This window comes from Hypanus sabinus, chromosome 17 (assembly GCF_030144855.1).
Source record: "Hypanus sabinus isolate sHypSab1 chromosome 17, sHypSab1.hap1, whole genome shotgun sequence".
NCBI classification, from domain to species: Eukaryota; Metazoa; Chordata; class Chondrichthyes; order Myliobatiformes; family Dasyatidae; genus Hypanus; species Hypanus sabinus.
Window position 1 is genome coordinate 35742432 of NC_082722.1, and position 23497 is coordinate 35765928.

Below are 23497 nucleotides of genomic sequence, written 5' to 3' on the forward strand. Positions count from 1 at the left end.
GCAAAATCAAGGAAATCAGGATATGCTGTAGATGGAACTGAAATACTTCTGCAAACCCTTGTTTATTAGTATGCACATCTACTAATTCAACCCAAAGTATGTGTTTGATGTCAACTAGATGACTTACTTTAAATGTATGAGAGACTGAGTAGCAGTGACAACTCACAAAATCCATGTAAATGATTCCTGCAGGAGACATAGTAGACTTGTGGGAAGTAATAAAGAAAATTTGCTTTACCTGAAGGTACCAATATGCTTGTGCACACCTAGTCTAACCAGACAGTAAGCCACAGCTTTAGGTTGTACTCCATACCTATCCTGCCACTCTCAGCACGAGCTTCCTTTAGTCTTGAATGAGTAATGGGAGAGGACATCTCGTGGTTGCCAACATTCTCCAGATTTTCAAAGTAATGTGCTGGCATCACCTAAGGAAGGAAACAAATTCCAGATGGATTCCGTTTGTTGCAAATTCACCTAAAACACTGTGTCCTATTTCCCTCACAGAGTTGCCCACCAATGAGAAGCAGTACATTTCTTTCTGAAAATATTTGCTTTTCATTCCATTAAACCACTATGGGGAGAGAGACATGAACTTGGATGGGATATTTATAAATTCCTAAAAGCAGCAGGACAGGAAGTTACGATAGCTAAGCAACATTATGGGCTACCTTTCCTTTGATAGTTGAGGCACAAAGGATATGGGAAGTTATGGCAGATTGGATTTGATTGCACTAGACTAAACACAAAAGAGTCTTGCAAAGATGCTTTCAGGACTTAAGAGTTTTAACCATGGTCAAAATTCAAGAGTTTTGTATGTGAAATTATTAATAATAATTTTCAGAAAAGATAAATATGGTCTGACATTTCAGTGAATCCATGCACAATAACTTTACATATCTCAATCTGAATTATCTCTCAGACCCAAGAACCATTTTATTTGAAGATTCTGCTCTTTTCACTTTGTAAACCAACTCAATTTGTAATAGATATATTGACAGCTGCACAATCATGAAGTGAAATAAATTTATTAATACATTGTGTCTCCTCGTTAAGCAGTCCAAGGTCAAGGATCACTTCCCTCCATTCAAACACAGTGGGTTCTGAAGTGACTAATAATGGCAACGTGGGACCCCCCAATACAGGGCAATAGATACTTAACAGGGAAAGTGGGTAGGTGTTTATGAGGTGCTGTTTACTTCTAGCATTTACTATGGGCTCTAAATGAATGAACTCCAAGTTTTCAATGCCATTCCAAATGCTTCTTCTCCAATTTGAGCAGTCCTTCCGAGTTCTTAGTGATGTTAAATTTTTTAACAAAACATTGATAACATCACTGAATCTTTACCTCTGCCACACTGGCATTGCTTGTTGTGATGAACTTTTATGTTTCAGGAAGTTTGATGTTGTGCTAGAGTATGCCAAACTATACTATCAGAGCCAACCAAACATTGTTTTCCTAGGAGAGAGCTGTGATATTGGTTTACTTGTACAGCCAGTGCATTTATAGTACTTTGAAGAGAGGAGGCAATAGTGTTTGTAGTTCCACTCCAAGAATTTGATGTGCCAGATGGAATTAGTTCATGAATGTTAAGTATACAACTGGGCAAGGATTGTGAATGCTGAGCTTGTTTGAGGTCTTGTCTTTTAAAGCCTTTCTTCAGATAGCCAAAGACTGTGCTGACATACTGACTGCAATGGTAAACTTCATTATCAATGTGTTTGTTGAGGGCATGTTTGATTTGATATTATACTGTTAGAGCAGTATTGAATAGCAGCAGCATGCTGGCAGAGGATCTGTGGTTTATAGATGCTAATTACACTTGACGACAAAGAATTTGCTTCCTGACTACTTTTGGGTGTATTTTATGGATTTTGGGCTGCTGATCATGAAAATCACCATGAAATTTCTCTGTCACACACTATTTATTTGTAATCACCTATATTTGTAATTTCAATTCATAATTCAAGTCAATTAAAATTTTACCCACAATATTTTCTATCTTGTCCTGCCATGCCTGGGCATGCTTTGGTAGGATGGATACTGCATGGCAGGACAGGTTTTAGAAAGGATATAAAAGCATCATGCACACTCCATTCTACGTATTGTGTTCACATGTATATTGGTTTGCAATCACATTGATGCGCACTTAGCATATTATGTGTACTCATTATTATAAAGTAATTGTATTTTCAAGAGTATTTGTGATAGCAAAATGTGTCAGCAATGTTGCAACAGCCCCAAAACTTTCTGTTATATTTGTGGTGAGTATACACTTAAATCTCAAAGATGGAGCAAGACCCCTCTTATAAAGAAAGCCTATGAGCTCTACTTTGCGTGTAAAATTGGTGACCAGGACAAAGCCTGGGCTCCTCACTTTTGTTGCACAACATGTGCTGTCGATCTTCGAGCTTGACTCAGGGGTATTTGGAAGTCAATGCTGTTTGCTGTCCTGACAATATTGCAAGAGCAGAAGGATCATGTGACAGATTGCTATTTCTGTCTGACCATTGTGTCTGGTTTCTCTGCTAAAAACAAGAAATCCACTGAATACCCCAATGTCCCTTCAGCCATGAGACTTGTGTTGCATGATGATAGTCTTCCGGTACCAAAGCACCAGAAACATGGAGTCTTGAGGAGGCAAATGAAGATGCCGTGATGCACGAGCCAGGAGTGGAAAACAACACTGATACCGATACAGATTTTGAACCTTTTATGTCCAGTGAGCCTCATCTGCTAACTCTATCTGAGTTAAATGACCTGTCAGAAGCTTAGATTTGTCAAAGGCAAAAACAGAATAACTGGATTCAAGACTGCAACGATAGAATCTGCTGTCACCAGGCACAGACATTTCCGTGAAGGATTTTGATATTTACGACAGATGTTATTTCCAGAATAACCAGTGCCAAGAATAAGGAAAGCATTTTTGTTGGTCTGTAAATGAAGCAGGTCATCAATGACAGGCAACTTGAAGTACTTCTAATGGGACCCGAGAAAATTGCTTGGAAGGCACTCAAGAATGTTGTTGAAGATTTTCTTGGCAACTACAGAGCATCAAACTACCTGCAGCTGGTTGACAACATGCTTTAAGCGTCAACACCAATATGTCACTGAACATTCATTTTCAGCATTCCCATGTGGACTTCTTCCTTGCAAATCTTGGTGCTGTCAGTGACAAGCATGGTGAAAGGTTTCACTGCGACATTGCGGTCACGGAGAAATGGTATCAGGGCAACTGGAATCCATAAATGCTGGCTGATTATTGTGGGACACTTAGGCAAGAAGCCTCAGGCACTGAGTACAAATGAAAATCATCAATAAAATATTTTTAGATTCATTGTGCTATGCAAAGTGTCAGTACCATTATGCAATTAAATGTGTTGTATTCAATAAAAGTTTTTTTTTGTTTCTCCAAATTCCTACATGATACAAGTAGTCAGAAATTGTATTTGTGTTCAGTTTCAAGTGGTCTATCATAAACAAAATATATTCTGAGGAAGCAACACTTTTGAAAAGAATTTGCAGTCCATGTTATCAGACCATTTTCACAAATGCTTCATGAACAAATTGATGACATCTTGGAAGCTTGACCTCCAAACAAAAAGCATGCTTGAGGGTAATTTGCACTTATGCAGTTCAATGGCAGTTCAGATGACTGATTCCAGAAGAGAGGCAGCACAGGTTGGACAAGTCTCATCTACCCTGTTACTAGCATCATAAACTTGTTGGAGTTGAGGTCTAGCACAGTGCTAGAAATCTGAAGACCAAGTGTTAGGTCAGCATTTACATTGACACAGCCTTGTTTTACACCAGTCTGCATTGAGATAGGTTCTGTTCTGGACCCATAGGTTAATGTGACAGTCTGCAAGCCAGATTAAATGGAAGCAATTTTTTTCAAGCAGCCTCATTTCAGAAGGATGCTCCACAATACCTCTTGACGGACATAATCAAGGATTTCTGTGAGGTAAATAAAGACCGTGTATTGCAGTTTATGCAGGAATTGGAGCACATTGAAGATGATATCCATTGTGCCTCTAGGTGGACTCAATCCACTTTGCAATCTAGGAAACTGTTCCTTAGGCAGTGAGAGCAAATGACAAAGATCTAGGTGTGTCTTTCCTTGTGGCTAGCAGCATGGAAACCTCCCTGGAGATGCTGCGGCTGATATGTCCTGTTTTTGAAGATGTCTTTTTTCTTGAAGTTGGTCACAATCACAACATCTTTAAGTCCACTGGCAGGCACCCCATGCCCCAAATATGGGAAAAGAGGCAGTGAATTTATGATGATTTCTTTTCCTCCAAAATTTAAAATTTCAAGAGGGATATCACCCTTCACCAAATCTCATTGATTATCAACTAACATATGGCCATTCCAACTACTTTTTTAGTTAAGGTTGATGATAATGTTGGACCAGGAAATTTGCCATGGAGTGGAGTCAAACATGCTCACATCAAGAAGAGTCACAGATGATGAGATCTTCAACATGTTCCTTCCAACAGATGCTGCCTGCCCCACTGTCTTCCTGATGAAGAATCACCTCCATTCTTACAGCAATATGGGCCCTCAGGGTGTAAATGACACTAAAGGCAATTGACACTGAACAACCTGTGCCGGCCATGATCACAGCAAACAGCTGTCTACCTGCACTTGTAAGAACACATGAAAAAGGAAAATAGCCAAATCACTGGATTGTTCTGATTCATCCCACTAACATGCTGTACTTGTAACTCATAGTCACACAATCTCCTGAGAAAGGAGAGTTATGAGAAAAAAATCCTTCAGCCAACTTAATAAAACTCCAAGTAATTCCATTGCAGGTCCTATTGAAATCAAGGGTAGGACAGTATCTTTCTTGAGCTAAAATCACAAATTACAGTAAACCACTGATTTCCATATAAAGCTTAAAAGCCAAGACCTCTTTGCATTGATGTAAATGAAGTAAATTCATATCACCAGCATAAAAGATAATGGTTTTGAATACCATCTCATGTTAACTGCACTTAGAAAATCATGTCGTAACATATTATAATCTATTCTTGATTCCCTAAGTAAAAACTTGTTGTCACCTCTGTTACCATACTTTGTTCATAACTGAGGTTCAATTAACCCAACAAATTGGGCCATCTAATATATGTTATGTCAAAACCCTGACGTCCAGCAAGCACTACCGATCTTCAAACATGTTCTGAAAATAGCGTCCCATAAATGCTCTTTCAAATGACCAACTCCCAACTTCATCAGTAGAGATCCCAAAAAAAGGTGTAACTGTGCCATATCAATCAGTTCCACAGCAGTTACCCCATTTAAAGTCAAGTAATGCTGCTGAGTGGACAGCTTACGGAGTAGGAATGGGCCACTTAACTCTGCAAAGCAATATATTCTGCTACCACTTTGTTCCTGCTGTTTATTGCCAGACACCATATTAAAAAACAAATAGGACAGAAACTTGAGATATATAACTTTGTATCAGTGCAGGTTTTAAAATAATATTTTACAGTTTTTGTTCTAATTGGTTGGGAAGAACTTGAGGAAAAAAGGTTACAAAAATAAACAAAATCATGGAGCCAGGTCCAACATTTGCACAATTCTGTATCATATATCAGGTAAATAAGCTCAGAGACACACTTGTGCCTTCTGCAGTTGAATACCAATGAAAAAACAAAGTGTGTTGGAAAAACCTGAATCTTTACTGAAAGCCTCACAAATTCTGCATTTTTCATTCTGGGTTATCAGATCTTTTTTGTAACAATGCATGGGAGGACCTGGACAAGAATAACAGTTACAGTGGTGTGCTAAGCTTGCTTGGTGCCATTTGTAGCATTTTACTTTATGTGCATATGGCCCGGTCGGTCTATCCTTCAGCCAGTCTTGTAGAAGCAGGCTGTCACTGCACTCGGTTAAAGGAGGCCTACCTGGGGAGATCCCAATTGACTATCAGGTAAATGCCTCAGGTAATTCCACTTTAAGTGGAATTAAGTGGACTCCCTACAGTAACCTGGTAACCCTCACCCAGCAACCCATTCACTACAATCTTCTGATTTCCTTATCATTCGTCATGATCTTCCCAAGCACTTCAAGCACTCTTCCCATCAATTAATTCTGATTGCCAATTGCATTCACAACCCCAAACACTGGTTCAGACTCTTTCTTTCCCCTCTCACCTCCACAACACCTGGCTTTGACCTTTGATGTAACTTCTTTCCTTTCAAGTACTCTGTAATAATTGGGTGGCTTCATGCTAAACATTCAGTGGTCTGGAACAACATCTTTATACAGTGTGCGAGTTTCTAGCCATAATTTTATGCTACTATACTTCTCTCTCCTCTCCTCCGCTCCCACTAATTGTTATATCTAGTTGTGTAGGGCAGCAGCAGTTTTGAGGTCTGAAATGCTTTCTCCAAATAAATGTGGTTTGTAGGACAGTCAGAATCAGAATCATGTTTATTATCAGCAGCATGTGATGTGGAATTTGTTAACTTATAGCAGCAGTTCAATGCAATATATAATATAGAAGAAAAAATAATAAATAAGTAAATCTTATTCAGTAAACTTTATACAGTATACGTATATTTAATAGATTAAAAATGGTGCAAAAAAACAGAAATGCTATAAATTTTAAAAAAAAGTGAGTTAGTGTCCAACGGTTCAATGTCCATTTAGGAATCAGATGGCAGAGGGGAATAAGCTGTTCCTGAATCACTGAGTGTGTGCCTTCAGGTTTCTGCACCTCCTACCTGATGGTAACAGTGAGAAAAGAGCATGCCCTGGGTGCTGGAGGTCCTTAATAATGGACACTGCCTTTCTGAGATACCACTGCTTGGAGATATCCTGGGTACTTTGTAGGTTAGTTCCCAAGATGGAGCTATCTAAATAAGCTATCTGCAACTTCTTATGGTCCTGTGCAGTAGCCCCTCCATACCAGACAGTGATGCAGCCTGTCAGAATGCTCTCCACAGTACATCTATACCAGGGTACCAGGTTCTGCAACTTCTCAATCAGGATTGTGGGAATTATGGTATTAAAATACTGAGCTATAGTCAATGAACGGCATTAAGACATAGGTGTTTGTGTTGTCCAGGTGGTCTAAAGCCGTGTGGAGAGCCATTGAGATTGCATCTGCTGTTGACCTAATCTGGCAATAGGCAAATTGCAACGAGTCCAGGTTCTTGCTGAGGCAGGAGTTCAGTCTAGTGATGACCAACCTCTCAAAGAATCACTGTAGATGTGAGTGGTACCGGGCGATAGTCATTAAGGCAACTCAAGTTATTTTTCTGAGGCACTGGTATAATTGTTGCTTCTTTGAAGCAAGTTGGAACTTCTGCCTGTAGCAGTGAGGGGTTGAAAATGTCTTTGAATACTCCTGCCAGTTGGTTGGCACAGGATTTCAGAGCCTTACCAGGTACTCTCTTGGGGCCTTCCGCTTTGCGAGGGTTCATAAATTTTCCATAAATGTAACCTAAGAGCATACAATTAATTCAGGAGCAGTACTCACCTCTTCACACGATGGAACCTTGTTTTCTGAATCTTTAATTCCATCCCAAAGAGGGGATTCTTGCTTCCATGCAAAGTTTTCCAGGATTGTTTCTTCAATATAATTCAGATGCTTTACTACCTCCCTGAAAAGACCATCCTCTGCTCTTATGAGTACCTCTATCACCTATAAAAAAATGGGCATTCAGCTTTAATAAAATATATAACAAAATATTCCACCACAATGTATACCAAATAACTTCCCATTGCTGCCAGCACTCTAACTGTATCTGGCTTATTACAAAGCCTTTTCTCCAAGGGAATAAATTTTTTAGAATCATTTTCTTATAACCAGGAATAATTTAACATCTTGTAGAATATTTCACTTAATGGTATTAATTATTTATATTAAAGACAAACATTTAGATATCATTGAAATAAAACTACCAGTGCAATACAAAAAGCTGAAGATACAATTCTAGATTAGAAAAGCATCTGACGAGTTTAGGTACGGAAACTGGAAACAGGATAGATTTATCTTATGAAGTTCATTTGAAAAATAAACCAAAAAATCATGCTTATAAATGGAAATAAATGTCCATCGACAATCTAAAGCATGGCCAATATTCTCCAAACAGTTAAGGGCCCTCAACATTTTCCAGGCTGAATCATTTGTTATGACAGTTCTTTGCTTGGCCTGAGGATGAAGACATCAGATCAGTGGACTATATAGTAAGTGTTCCCTGCACTTTTAAGTTATATCTGTCTCATATTGTCAAGGTCAGTTAAAAATGTTACTATTATGTAAATAAAGCATAATTCAAGTTATTAAGACCCCTCACTTCACTGCAGATTATACCTAGCAGATGCCAGTCAGGAAGAAGAGAGGTTACTCAATCTGACTGCTGACTCTGTGGAGGCTCAGCCAGTGGACAGCGGGGACCCTTTGGCATCTCCTATCATCTCTTTCAAGGCTACATCAAGATTACTTGGTGAAGCTGTATTTTAATCAGGCTTCTGTTTATCATGGAAGAATATTGCTGGGAACCTGTGCTAACTTCAAGACCGCAAACACGAGGAAATCTGCAGATGCTGGAAATTCGAGCAACACACACAAAATGCTGGTGGAACGCAGCAGGCCAGGCAGCATCTATAGGAAGAAGTACAGTTGACAGTTTGGGCCGAGACCCTTTGTCAGGACTAACTGTAAGAAACGATAGTAAGAGATTTGAAAGTAGGAGGGGAGGGGGAGGGGGAAATCTGAAACGATAGAAGAGGAGGAGGAGCTGGAAAGTTGATTGGCAAAAGAGATACAGCTGGAGAAGGGAAAGGATCATGGGACAGGAGGCCTAGGGAGAAAGAATGGGAGAGGGGAGCACCAGAAGGAGATGGAGAACAGGCAAGGAGTGATTGTGAGAAGTGCAGAGGGAGAAACAAAAAAAAAGAAAAATAAAAAAAAAGGAGAGAATTGGGGGCAATAATAGTCTTACCCCATCCCCTATTTATTTATTTATTTATTTATTTATTATTTCCCCACCCCCTTTTATGCCCCTCATCCCCCCTTACCCCATCCCTTATGTATTTATTATTCCCCCCTTTTTTCTCTCCTTTTCCTTCTTTTTTTTTGTTTCTCTCTCTGCTCTCCTCACAATCACTCCTTGCCTGTCCTCCATCTCCCTCTGGTGCTCCCCTCTCCCTTTCTTTCTCCCTAGGTCTCCTGTCCCAAGATCCTTTCCCTTCTCCAGCTGTGTATCCCTTTTGCCAATCAACTCCCCAGTTCCTCCCCTTCCCATCTTCTCCTATCATTTCGGATTTCCTCCTCCCCCTCCCCCTCCTACTTTCAAATCTCTTACTATCGTTTCTTACAGTTAGTCCTGACAAAGGGTCTCGGCCCAACGTCGACTGTACTTCTTCCTATAGATGCTGCCTGGCCTGCTGCGTTCCACCAGCATTTTGTGTGTGTTGCTAATTTCAAGACCACTTTAATGTGGTACTCAGACAAGACATTAAGTGAGCTAAGCCAAATCAGCAGCCAGAGTCAGTTGTGGTTAAAAGGAGAAATTCCTAAAAGGAGCACTGCTTTATTCATAGCATGTGGAGTAAGAAGTCAGGGAACTGGGGCTATCTATATAATGCTGCTGAGATATATACTAGGATGCGCCGGGACACAACAGTGGTGATATAACCTGACATGTCTTCAACACCTGAAACTGAGGTGTTGAAGGCATGTCTGGTTACATAGAATGGAGTTTAAAGTAGAGAATACTACAGTACCAATGAGGAAGGAAGAACAGATCTTGATTATAAAAATAACAAATAGTTAATCACCATAATAAACACAGTCTTTCTTCAAGACATTACCCAAAGGTAAAACCTTGGGTTTCTTTGTGGAGCATTAATTTAAGAAGGAAAATAAATATTGATTACCTTGTAAAAATGATAGGATGGAAGGTCATAGATATCAATGATCCACGAAAAATCTCCTGGTGGTTTATAGGAAAAGATAACTATTTCAAGGCAGCAAGCCAGAAGAGACCGATGGAATATATCTTGTTCCAATATTCCCTGTGTGGTCAATGAGGGGAGATTTGATAAAGGTATACAAAATTATGGTACAGATAGGGTAAATACAAGCAGGCTTTTTCCACTGAGGTTGGGTGAGATGAGAACTATAGGTCATAGGTTAAGGGTGAAAGATGAAATATTTAAGGGGAAACTGAGGGGGAAATTCTTCAATGTGAGAGTGGTGCAAGTGTGGAACAAGCTGCCATCGGAATTGGTGGATATGGGTTCAATTGCAACGTTTAAAAGAAATTTGGATCAGTGCATGGATGAGAGGGGTATCAAGGGGTATGGTCTAGGTGTGGGTTGATGAGACTGGGCAGAATAATAGCTTAGAATGGACAGGATGGTCCAACGAGCATGCTTCCATGCTGTGGTGTTCTATGACTCTAACATGAGTTTGCCATAGTCTACTGAAGATAAACCACAAACACTGAGCATTGGATTGATTCCTCATTGTACAAATCACAACCTACAGTTTGCCTACCAGGAGCACACTGGAGGTGATGATGCTGTCATCCACCTTCTGAACAGAGCCTACTCCCATTTGGATAAGCCGGGCAGCACTGTGAGGATCATGTTTTTTTGATGACTCAAGTACCTTCAATACAATAAAGCCCTCATTGCTGCGGGAAAAGCTCTAAGCAGCAGTGGGGCTCCAAAGGGGAATATATTGACTCCCTTTCTGTTTACCATGTATACCTCACCTCCAACTTTAGATACAACACCGAGTCATGTCATCTGCAGAAATTCTCTGCTGACTCAGCAATAGTTGGGTCTATGAAGGGAGGACAGGAGGATGAATACATGGCCCTGGTGGAGGACTTTGTCAAATGGTGAAAGCTGAATCATCTGCTGCTCAACATCACTAAGTTAAAGGAAATGATGATGGATTTTAGGAAGACTAAGCCGGCACTGCTTCCTGTCACTATTGATGGTGAGGATGTGGATGTAGTGAGGACCTACAGGTTCCTGGGGGAGCACCTGGATGACAGACTTGAGTGGAGCACCAACACAGAAGCTGTGTACAAGAAGGGCCAGAGTCATCTCTACTTCCTGAGGTCCTTTGGAGTGTACAAGCCTCTCCTTCACATGTTCTACCAGTCTGTTATTGCCAGTGCAATCTTCTAAGTGGTGGTGTGCTGGGGCAATGGCATCAATACTGGTGATGCCAACAGGCTCAATAAACTGATTAGAAAGGCTGGCTCTGTTATAGGAGTCAAACTGGAAACACTGGAGGCCGTGGTAGAACAAAGGACCCTACGGAAAATCATGTAAATTCTGGACAATGTTTCTCACCCTCTGCATGCCACCTTGGCTGAGCAGAGAAGTATTTTTAGTAATAGGCTAAGACAACTGTGCTGCTCCAAAGAGCGCTATATGAGGTCAATCTTACTCTCAGCCATTTGGCTCGATAATGAGTCAATTATCTATAGCTGAGGAAGTGATTAGACTGTTTGAGGTAAACTTATTTTTATTGTTTCTTACTTCTTTTCTAATATTGGTATACATGTGTATCTGTGCACTTGTAATGCTACTGTGACACTGTAATTTCCTTTGGGATCAATAAAGTATCTATCTATCTATAATTTTTTTGGAAATGTTCCAGTCCAATCTTTATGGGAGTTCTATCTCATGCTAGTTTATTTCTTGTAGCTATTCTTTATAACTATGATATTATTTTCATTAAGCAATCATTGAACTAACATCATTTGTGGTAAAAAAAAAGAATGCAAAAAAAGCAAAATGCTTTTTTTACAAAATGGGCAAAAACACCAATCCAGAATTGGAACAATGAACTGCTTTTCAAAAACGATGCAACTTCTTTATGTCCATTTTAAGTGGAGGAGAAACTGTCACAGTTTCCAAACTTCAAAAGGTAACAGGCTTGACTTTATACTTTCACTGGAGTTTTACTCCAGCTTTAGAGTATCAGTAAGTAGTACCAATAACCTACTTGGAGTATCCAATGAAATAGTATCAAACAAAGATGGCAGCCAAAGGACTTACTGTTCTGTAATAACTTTTAAAATGGACCAAGTTGTTGATGTGCCTGCCAACAGCCGAATTATTATGTACAATATTAAAAAATACTGCAAAATGACAAAGGCAAAAGAGAATTGAAACTCAATTAACATTTTGTTATGCCGCTGGTGGGCAAACTATCTGAAAAGCTCTCACAAATTGTGTAACAGTTCAATCTAAAGTTGATTCTTTTGTGATATTAACACAACAGTAGTAATGTTTAAGTTTAACAGACTTCAAAAATACATTAACTTATACTTACAGTCAGATCAATTTCTCCTAACCTTCTCCTTTCTTGCTCAATCACTGCTTCTAAAACTTTGTAGTACAGAATCTCTGCTAGTCGAAGGCGTTTAGTGGCATAGTCTGTGTATAAAACATGCATCTTAACATGTCTATTCTGCACCATTGAAAGCAATTCCTAATACATAATTTACAACAAAAATACAAAAACTTGTTTCTTAATAATACTATAATGAAAACTGTTTCACACTTAGTTATTGGAAAATTGAAGCAGCTGCACAGATTATGATACAGCATATCATGACTTGGAGGAGGATGGAATGTAATGAATATTATTTATATATTAAAAATCATTTTTACATGAAATAATGCACTAACTGTACAAAGTACTGAAAAGTGCAATTGCTAAGCATAGTCTTCCAGAAATATGTTTTGTGCCATTTCTACTAACCTTTTGAGAATCCAGAGTGATCCTTGGTGGATTGTGTGTAATGATGACAAAATATTTCACCCATCTCCTGAACTCTGTTTTGGACAGACTGTGTAGGATCTCTGGAGCAAGACCTGATGGAAAAGTATACATAGCATCATCCTCTGAGCAATTGCCTTTTGAAATAGATTTCCAGTTTCAATCAAAAATAGACTGGTCTAAACCCTTTATCCATTCTTTCCCTGACTCTCTTCTATCAATCCCCGGAACTCTGTTTTCCAGGCATATGCTTTAAAAATTTATATTCTACATTCCACTGTTAATCAATATAAGATCATTTAATCATGTATGCTCAGATAAAAAAGAATTTAGAATTATCTTGATCTTTTGTATCCATATGAATTTTGCAAACCCCTTTTTGTCCACTGAATTACCTTTGCCCAAGAGATGAGATTCAAAACATATATCCAGTTTATCAACAAAGTGGGCTACTTTTCATCTCCATGACACACCCCATCTCCGTCCCACCTCAGCTTATCTAATGCTTAGATCTTCATTTGTCTAACTTTTATTTTAAAGTTCAGAGGTCTTTACTGTAAACTTGAGCTCAAACAAAACCCTCTTGCCCTCCTCAAGTTCTGTTCATCCTTCACCTCTAAATTCAATGATCTATGGTGGTGCTCAAAGTGACAATATTCAGATCCTGTTTTCAGCTTTACTCTATGATATGGGAATCCAAACTGGTGACCACTGACTCATTTGCTTAATGGTATTTGGTCCATGGAATAACCATGGTGAATGGTTGGGAACCCCTGCTCTATGACATTGTCCCCTTTACAATGAAACCTTAATGAACTTAAAATTCTCTGAGATGTCTCTGCTTCTTAAAGCTTAAGTTTTTGCACCTCCCTGTTTTTAATCATTTTACGACATTTGTCATGCTGTCAACTGTCATGGTCCTAAACTTTGCAATTCCCTCCCAAAATCTCTTCACTCTTATTTTCTTGCTGCATTTCAAAGGCAGCGGTAGATATGTTCTTGATTAACCAGGGCATCAAAAGGGTAAGGGGAGAAAGCAGGAGAGTGCAGATAACTGGAAGAATTGGATCAGTCCATGGTTAAATGGTGAAGCAGACTTGATGGGCTGAATGGTCTACTTCTGCTCCTATATCTTATGGTCTTATTTCATTCTGCTCCATTGAGGCATTTCTGAAACCTAACTTGGCAACCAAGCTTTTGGACATCTGTCCCAATACCTCCTTCATTTGCCAACCTTCTAACCATAGGAACAGGCTAGATCTGATTAAATAGATATAACTGCTGTTTAATCACGGTTCACAAGTAAGCGTGATAAAATTGTAAAAGTTAGGTATTACATTGCTCAGAAACAATTAGAGCAATGATTGTTTAATTTATTTTTGGCACCGATGTCCAAGAGATAAATGTTAATCATTACACCCTTACAGCTAGTTGCAAATAACATTCTGGGATTGTCTATGTCATTTAGACAAGTTCTCAGTGCAATTCTGAATCATAAAAACTGCAGATCTAACACAAAACTCTATTAATATAAGCATCAGTACAGAAGGCATTGAATTTACAGCCTTTGAACACAAAATTTGCAACGCCTCCTGCATGGATGTAAATTTAGAATCTCCAAGAATATCAATTATTTTTATGTCAGGACGACTCCAACACGACTGAGAGATAGGCTTTACTGCAGTATGCAACTGTAATCTGGAATGCTCTGCCTGACAATGTGATAGTATTAGATAAAACTGCGGCCACCAAAAGGGAATTTAATAAATACATGGAAGAGAAAAACTTGCAAGGCTGGTGGATGGAACTAGAAGGTTGCTTTGGTGGAGAGCCAGAGTAGGCATAATAGGCCAAATGGTCTCGTACTGCAATGTATCTATTCTACAACGCTGTATGACCTTACCAACTTTGGTCTGCATCAAATCACAGACATGTCTTAGTTACCTCCACATTTGCCTAAAAACATAAAATACACTTTTTTTTCTTGCTTTTCTAATGCCGAAGAGTCCTTGATCTTAAACACTAACTTTGTTTTACTTGCCATTTCCCTCTGCCTGATCTGCAAAATACTGCCAGCACTTTATTGTTTCTCTTATAATTAAACATGACTGGGTTCTGCATGCCCAATTATGGGCAGCTTCAGAGCACTACAATCTAATTTTCTCCAGCAGGACTCTGTAGGAAATGAAAACAGACGCAGTAGATAACACAGAAGGAACTTGTCCTGGGCAAAGGAGTGTTGCACTAGGAATAATCTCGTAAGTGCACAACAAATGCACAGCACTGGAGGGCCACGAAGGAGTCATTTTGGTGAGTTTACTAACTGAAACAACCACAAAGTTCTCTCCAGAAACAAAATTATTTTCCTTTGTATTTAAAAGAAGCACCTTCCTTTTGCACACAATTGTTTACTTTTGGAAATAAAGGATGAAATTTAGTTTTTAATCAGATTACAAAAAAGAAATAGCTGATTTTCCTCCCTATATAACCTATCCAGTTTTTCTTTCCACTGAAGTCAATAAACAGGGTATGGAAGGAGAAACCCAGCCCCTATCATCAAGTATGCACAACCATTGATGTTGAATCTCAGTACAATGAGCCATCTTTCTTTAGAGTATTTATAAGCAGATCAATTACATATACTGGCTATTGGAGATGATCTGGGAAAGGTCAAGAGAGTTTTCAGTTTTTCAGATGCTGACAGTTTGCGAAGTGTTTTCATCTAGAAATGACATTACAGAAGGGTGAAATTAATCTCTTCCATTGTTGAATTTGCTATCTCGTAGCATCTTACAGTCAAAACAAAAATCGAAGAGTCCAGATTCTAGATTGGCTCAAAACTGCAAAAGCTTTCAATTATATTAGCAGCCCTACTGTTGGAACCATCATTGCTTATGAATGAGTTCCTTCACCTTTAAGGTCAAGCATCCAAAAGCACTTTTCTGTTCTTTCTGCTTATGTTACAACTTCTCTACATTCTTAGAACTCATTTGCTCTTTACCATTCTTTCCTATTAACTGCGACTAGGTCATAATTATATAGTATCATAAATGCTACCAATCCATGCAGCTACTTCAGATAACACATTGTAAAATCAGAGAATAGTTTCTTTTCTTCTTCAGGCTAGAGATTTTGAGATCTGTTGCAATATATGATAATTGGCTGCAATATAATGCGTCTCGTTATATCATGGTTTCATATGAGCCTACAATTTTACCATGTTAGCTGTTGCAGTGTGTAATTTATTTGTGGTTAAAGGAAAGTAGGGATATTCCCAGCAGAATGTAACGTACCTTCATTTATGGAAGTCTCGCATCTGCAGTACTGAGAAAGGAGCAATGGATTTTGGAATCAGATCAGCATTCATTACAAATTGCAGCTCTGGGATACAGCAATGGAGACTGAGTGGGGAGAATGGGGCAGCAAAACAACAAATTTTATGACATATAAGTCAGTGATAATAAATCTGATTACGATGCATGAAATTTGTTAGTAGCATCTGTGTAAACAGAAGGTTAATGTTTGCTTCTCTTGCCATTTTGTTTATAACTCAGGCTATAATTCACTGGTAACCAACATAGGCACACCTCAAGGTTGTGTGCTTAGCTCACTGCTCTGCTCTCACTATGCTTTTGACTTTGTGGCAGCCACAGCAGAAACATCACCTATAAATTCGCAAAGGACAGAAATGTGTTAGTAAAATCTCAGATGGCGATGAGAAGGCATACAGGAGTGAGTGGAGTCACAACAACAGTCTCATACTCATTCTCAGCAAGACTGAAGAATTCATTATGGACTTCAGGAAAGGGAAGTAGGAAAAATGCTTACTGGTCCTCACTGAGGGGTCAGCAGTGGAAAGGATGACTGCCTTGAGTTTCTGGGTGTCAACATCTCATGGGCCTAACACATTGATGCGGTCACAAAGAAGGCACCAGCAGCTCTGCTTTATTAGCAGTTTGAGGATATTTGTTGTGTCACTACAGACTCTCATACATTTCTATAGATATGTGTTGGAGAGCATGTGTTGGTTACATCACAGCCTGGTATGGAGCCTCCAGTGCACAATATCACAAGAGATTGCAAAGTGTTGTAAACTCATCCAGCTCCACTACAGGCACAACCTTCCCCATCGTCAAATACATCTTCAAATGCTAGTGCCTCAAGAAGGTTAGTGCCTTTCTGGTGATTCAGTTGAGAGGGACAGCCTGACCTGTGGCTGTGGTTTCATTTTTTTCCCACTTTTTCACAATGGACTGCACTCAGATTTGATGTATTGTATCTTTCCACAGATTTGTCCTTTTCTATTATCATTTCCCTGACTTGCCTTGAATGCTTTTGACTTCATTTTGGTTTGGTCTGTTTAAAAATCTATTATACTGTTGGACCTCACAGAGTAAGATGGTATTTATTCTTAACAATTCATTGAAAACAGGTGATCCTTCAATTTTCTGCATCAACAAATTGGGCGAGTTGGTAAGGTATTACACAGTATTCCACCCAAGGAAAGTTCGCAGTTACAAAAGGATGAATGCTTTTTCAACTTCACTATTTTGGTTATTAATTTTTAGTGAACTGTTGACAGATTTTGGAAATTTTCTTTGATTTGACATGATGCACAATGTCTTTTTAGATTAGTTCAAAAATCCTACTTTAATATATTTTAAATTTATGAAAATGAGATAGTAAATATGAAAATAGTTGAGAACAGTTGTGTAGGCTGAATAATTTTAAGGCACTGTATTATTTTAAAGACATCTCAATCCTTACAGAAATATATTGAGATAGTGAATGAATAGCTGGTCATCTATAATTCCAGGAATCAGATTATGTATGACTTTTGATCAGAATTCTTAAACATTCCTATCACACATTAATGGAGATGCACATTATCTAGGATTACCTCAGAATGCTTACCAGTGCCTGAAAGGAGACATTCTCAACTTCAACACAGAGCTCACCTGAAAATCTGTAATAATTTCTCACTTGGAGCATTTTTCAACCCAGTTAGCATGGCATGAAGACGACTAACGCATTGTGTAGCGGAGGATATGGGAGTCATACACAAGTTACTCTCCTTTATGTACTTCCGAGCAGTAAGTGGTGTTGAAACTGTGAGTGTCCTAGTCTGCTGAAGAAAATAAATGATATGATTATAGCCTTTTCCTCTGGTGATTATTCCACACTGAAGTGTGCAGATACACAAATACCAGAATTGTGACTAGTTCAAATAGCTTAAGAACAAATTTTATAATCTGGATCTAAAATTATGTTTAAGAGCTTACTTTCTAATGGCATATATTGGTAGGAAGCCTTATTTGTTAATAATTGAGAAAGCAAATATACCCTGGTTTATTTTGTGACCATTAATTTAACTGATTATAACTTAATACAAATCTCTGCACTGCAATCCAATTCTTCAATCAATGAGGACCTGAAAATCCAGAAAAGATCATTCAAAGTTTGGATTGTGCTTGACCCATGCAATGCAATCACTGCCTGTGAGAGACCAGCTGTTGCACTTTTGTAGTTATATGACTCTCAACATCTGAGGTCTTATAGTCAGGGCTGTTCCATGAGCCATAAAGGGATGGATGTGTGAACTAGGAACCTTTGACTTAGCTCTAACAAATTTCATACTCTGTATAGCAGTACACAGATATGCCAAAAAGCATTAGCAGACATGCAAAAGCTAACCAGCACTTTTATTTAACTTGTAGCCATCAATGCCATCCAATTTGTTACTTCACTAAACAAAAATCCAAAGGCCACTCTGTATTTATGTTGTTACAACCCTATTCTTGTTACTAGTTTATGTTTTGGAGAATCGACCCTTTGATTTCAGCAGTTCAAGTAAATAATATTAGTTAAAATCCTAACCTCCTCGGTAAGGCATACATACACACTTTTCATCTCACATTGAACAAGCAGGCAAAACATTAACAACATTAAGCTATGTTTACTTCAGTGTCTTGGATTGGTGCTAAGGACATATTTCAGTTACTATATTATTTCTTAACATTATAATGACTACCTGAATGAAATAACTTGTCCACAATTTGGCTTGGCCAGCTACTGCCAGCAGTAAAAATGCTGAATAAAATTTTGTTTTAAATCTACTAAAATCATCAAATAAAAATGTAATCAAATAATTACTTTTGCCTTAAAAAGTTGCCACAGCTTTATGACAGTTATTATTGTTTATATCTGATTCAGCAATGTCAGCAGGATATCCCCACCTACCAGCTGTACTCAAGATATCAGCTTTTCATTTATTCAGGAGATAGGCTCAGGTACCCCTGTTAGCAGAGGTTTAAAAATATGAGTGCTAAATTTCCCTGGATAGATACTCCGACTGTTCTCACAAGCCTAACATTCTTAAGGATCTGAGCTGGAGGTATTGCATGAACAACCAAACTTCCTGCCCTTCACAGGATCTAAGACATCAATAAACTGCTGTGTCCAGTTCAGCTGAGCAGCTAGGGATTTGACATGGACATTCAGACTGGAACAGATGGCCATGAGGAACATTTTTTAAGTTGGTATGAGCAGCTATGGCAAATGTGCTCTTAAGCAAGACACACGCACTGTGGCAATGTGTACCCAGCAGCTAATTTATGTAAATCATCCAAGAAGGATTTTCATCCATGGCTCATAATCTTTAAGCCAGCATTTATTGCAACAGAGTAGCATGTATCACTTCTTATAATCAAAGATATATTTAATATAATACTATAAAATTTGTGATATGTCCAGCTGTAGCTTGTTTCTTAATTCTAATAACTAGCAAGCTTTGTCTTGTGATGCATAATTCCATTTTCAAGCTTGTTTTGTACTCTTTGGACATACTGAATGAAGACGTATCTTGTTTCAGACAACACAAGAGTCCAAAACTTTATGAAATCTGTAACTGGTGCCAACGAAGAACAAAAAGGAATTCACAAGGCTTTGGTCTCTTGTATGCAAGCTAAAACTACAAGTTCCCTGCTAGACACGTAAAAGATATCCTTAAGTGTTGATAACGCAGTTTGATCTCCAAAATACATCATGTCAAAAATTGGTAGCTGAGTCAAAATTTCTATGTCTCTTCAACCGTATGGACATTGAGTGGCTTAACATCTCAATAACAAAAAAACATTAAATTTTAACATGAATATTTTAATATTACTAATATTTCACAATTTGAGTGTGACCCACTACAGTGGTGTCCAATGCACAAGGACAGATTCTGATCACAAGATAAACCAAATACTTTGTTTGTTGTAACTTGAAGCAGTTCTGTGCATTTATATTGCACACAGAAATGTCTCACTACTGCCCTCTAGCAATATTTCCACCTATAAAAGAATTTTTTCCTTCAGCATTTGTTAAATGAAGTTTTAAAAGAGGATATGACAAATCAATATCCTTCAGTAGAGAGAGTACTTTATGGAACAAAATTCCTTTATTGCTTTACAGTATATTTGCAAAACTATTCCAGCATGATACCTGTAGAACGGTTGAAAAAGACATATTCCAGATACAGTATACCATGTCCGAATCTTGCCTTTTTCAAACCCACCCACAACAGAAGTGGCCTGATGTTCAAGTTCCTAGGGTGGTCCCCTTAAAACTTAAATAGAAAACTCAGAGTTCTGCCAATCTTGTTACAAAATGAACAGACTTAGAATCCATGAAAAATTAAGAATGACTAATTCTGGAAAAATGTCAAACTTTACCCTCACTTAAAAAAAGTGATAAGGTCACAGATTACTGACTTAGGCACTTAAGGTTTTCCTCTACTTGTACAGAGATAAATTATTGTATCCATATGATCCTATAAATTCAAGTGCGCTCACCAATGGTCCAGACAAATGCCATCCCACTTTAACTCCTGTGATTGACACCTGCATACTTTCCAGTGTTATTGTCTTTAACAAGGCGCTATCTGCTGAGAATTAACTTAAAGAGTTAATACTTACACTGTCAAAATGTTGCTGAAGATTGTGCTGTATTTGCATCCTTTCAGCCGTTTCTACATTGGACATGCTGCTCAGGTACCTATTTGGGGTTCCTATCTCTTCATCTGCATCATCTTCCAAGAAACTCCTTTCATCTATGCTTCCCACAGTTAACACATATTCTTCATAGGCCTTGTTAATGGCTTTACTGGAAGAAAACATTAGGAAAAAAATGACAGCAACTCTCCTAAAATAAAGCCAGAATTCAGTTTTAGAGGCACTTTGCTTGCTTACTAATGTGCCAAATAAATTATGTTTTTCATGATACTGTTTCAAAATATCGTGCAAAATGCAATTCATTCACAACCAGTGAAGTAGTTTTCAATATAGACAAGGCATTTATGAGGACAAATATATAATTCATACAAGGCAATGAGTTTTTGTGGTGGGAGTTAAGAAATAAACATTGGCTTGGAATCTAGGATAACATCATAATAGAACTACTCAAAGATTGAATAGGTTTTTCAAATTGATATTGAAAGCTCAAAGTTAAATTAAATGTCTGATCAAATAAGTATCTTTTACAATTACTACCTTGAGGCCTAGGTCTTGGGCTTAGTGAATGGTTTTGAGGGGATGGTGGTGTTGAATGCCCTATCAACCTTCCCAATCAGTCCCCACAGCCTATTCCTAAAGCAGGCATGGGTTTTCTCCAGGATGTTCCAATTGTGGTTACCGGATGAACAAATAATCAAAACATATAGTAATGTTATTTTTACAATGTTTACATGTTCCAGAACTGCTGTCCTGACCCAATCCTCTGCCATAGACCATGTTCAATCGGATTTATTTTTTCCAGACTGGAGGAATGAACAGGCTGACTACTGCGCCCAACTGGGGCAAAACAACTTCCTGTCAATAATTTGCCTCAGGCAGCATATCCAAATGCAATGGCACCTGAACTTTGGTGGTTGTAGGCTTTTTAAACTGCTTTTGTTTTTTTATCCTAAACATTTAAAAGCTATTTTAACTGATTTAAGTAATTTAATACATTAAAATAAAAAACATAGATTTACAATGTTTAAATGACAATAAATAACTTAAAATGCTCGAAATACATAAAGAAAGTAAGAAAACTCAAGTACTTATTAGAACTAAGAATGTGACTGGAATAGCAGAAACTTCCAAGTTTCATTGACAGTACTTAATACATTGTAGGCTCAGGAAATTACACTAAATCCATCTAATTTTTACTAGATGGATTTTACTATCTATCTTAGAATGCTATAAAAAAACCAGGAAGTAGATAGTTTGGGCCATGATTGAGATCCTGAAAATGCCAGAAGACTCGTGGATGGCTAATGTCGTTTAAAAAGGACAGGAGCATGTCTTAATCATAGGAATATTGCTAGATTAATTTCTCAAGAGCAGTTTACATTCATTTGTAAAAGCAGGAACTGATTAGGTGTAGTTAACATGGCTTTGAGCAGAATTAAACCATTCAGCCATTGAGTCTTCTCCACCATTCCATCATGGCTGCTTTATTTCCTGACTCATTAATCTGCCAGGGAAAGCAGTGGCCACACATTTTAATTCCACGTCCCATTCCCATTCTGATATGTCTATCCATGGCCTCCTCTACTGTCAAGATGAAGCCACACTCAGGTTGGAGGAACAATAACTTATGTACCGGTTGGGTAGCCTCCAACCTGATGGCATGAACATTTTCTCTAGCTTCCGTTAATGCCCCTCCCCTTCTTACCCCATCCCTGATATATTTAGTTTTCTCCCTCCTCCTTTTTTTCCCTCTCTTTCTGTCCATCACTCTGCCTGTTCTCCAACTCCCTCTGGTGCTCCCCTCCCCCTTTCTTTCTCCCTAGGCCTCCCATCCCATGATGCTTTCCGTTCTCCAGCTCTGTATCCCTTTTGCCAATCACCTTTCCGGCTCTCAGCTTCACCCAACCCTATCTTCTCCTATCATTTCGCATTTTCCCCTCCCCCTCCTACTTTCAAATCTCATCCTATCTTTCCTTTCAGTTAGCCCCGACGAAGGGTCTCGGCCCGAAATGTCGACAGTGCTTCTCCCTATAGATGCTGCCTGGCCTGCTGCGTTCCACCAGCATTTTGTGTGTGTTGCTCATATATCAATAGTCTATTGCTTTTTTGCACTATTACCAATATTTTAACTTTAGAACAGGACATAATTTATAAGAAACTCAAGAAGAGTTCATATATGACTTACATGCTGTCTGTAAAGTTCCCAGGGTCCAGAAAACCAGTCAGAGTGTCTCCTCTTCCCTTCAGGATCTGCAATCAAGCACAAAAATACAATTATTACCAACTTGTCAAGACATGTTAAATAATGGACAATATTACCAATTAACTATTTTTAAATGGGTAATTGTATGCATATTATTCTTTGAAGTTTAACAAATTTGTGATTTGGTATTTTAAGTACTGGACCATCATTTCCTAATCTTTCAAATCTGCAATATTTATACCATTTTCTATACAGGTTACTTTATTTTGTTTTACTGATAGTTTTTTGCAATACATCCTATCTCGGACTTAAGACTAAACTGCCAGGGATGTGTATTGATAATCATCTGTGGCTGGGATAAAGGAAGATTACTGGTACAGAACAGCGAGTTTTACTCTGAATTAAATCATGTCACACTTCTCCACTGTATTAATAATGTAGTCTTCCCACCTGCAGCACTTAAATTTCTCACTTTGATGAGTACTGAGCTTAATGCTTGTGGATTAGCATCAGCTCTACATCAATGTATGAAC

The 23497-nt window shown here is 38.3% G+C and overlaps 1 protein-coding gene across 10 annotated transcripts in view; it reads right to left on the reverse strand.

Annotated features, from left to right (window-relative positions):
- The window catches only part of rbl2 (retinoblastoma-like 2 (p130)), a 121432-nt gene that overhangs the window by 29835 nt on the left and 68100 nt on the right, over positions 1-23497 (reverse strand). For 7 of the 10 annotated variants that reach the window (XM_059992832.1, XM_059992830.1, XM_059992838.1 and 4 more), the window contains 8 exons: positions 22947-23011; positions 20726-20912; positions 17726-17895; positions 12750-12862; positions 12318-12421; positions 9896-10033; positions 7491-7655; positions 314-425 (listed from right to left, as the gene is read on the reverse strand). In XM_059992832.1, the coding sequence (XP_059848815.1) occupies positions 314-425; positions 7491-7655; positions 9896-10033; positions 12318-12421; positions 12750-12862; positions 17726-17895; positions 20726-20912; positions 22947-23011 (1054 nt within the window). The remainder of the gene's footprint in view (positions 1-313; positions 426-7490; positions 7656-9895; positions 10034-12317; positions 12422-12749; positions 12863-17725; positions 17896-20725; positions 20913-22946; positions 23012-23497) is intronic. The other 3 variants (XM_059992834.1, XM_059992833.1, XM_059992837.1) reach the window with 1 other exon arrangement.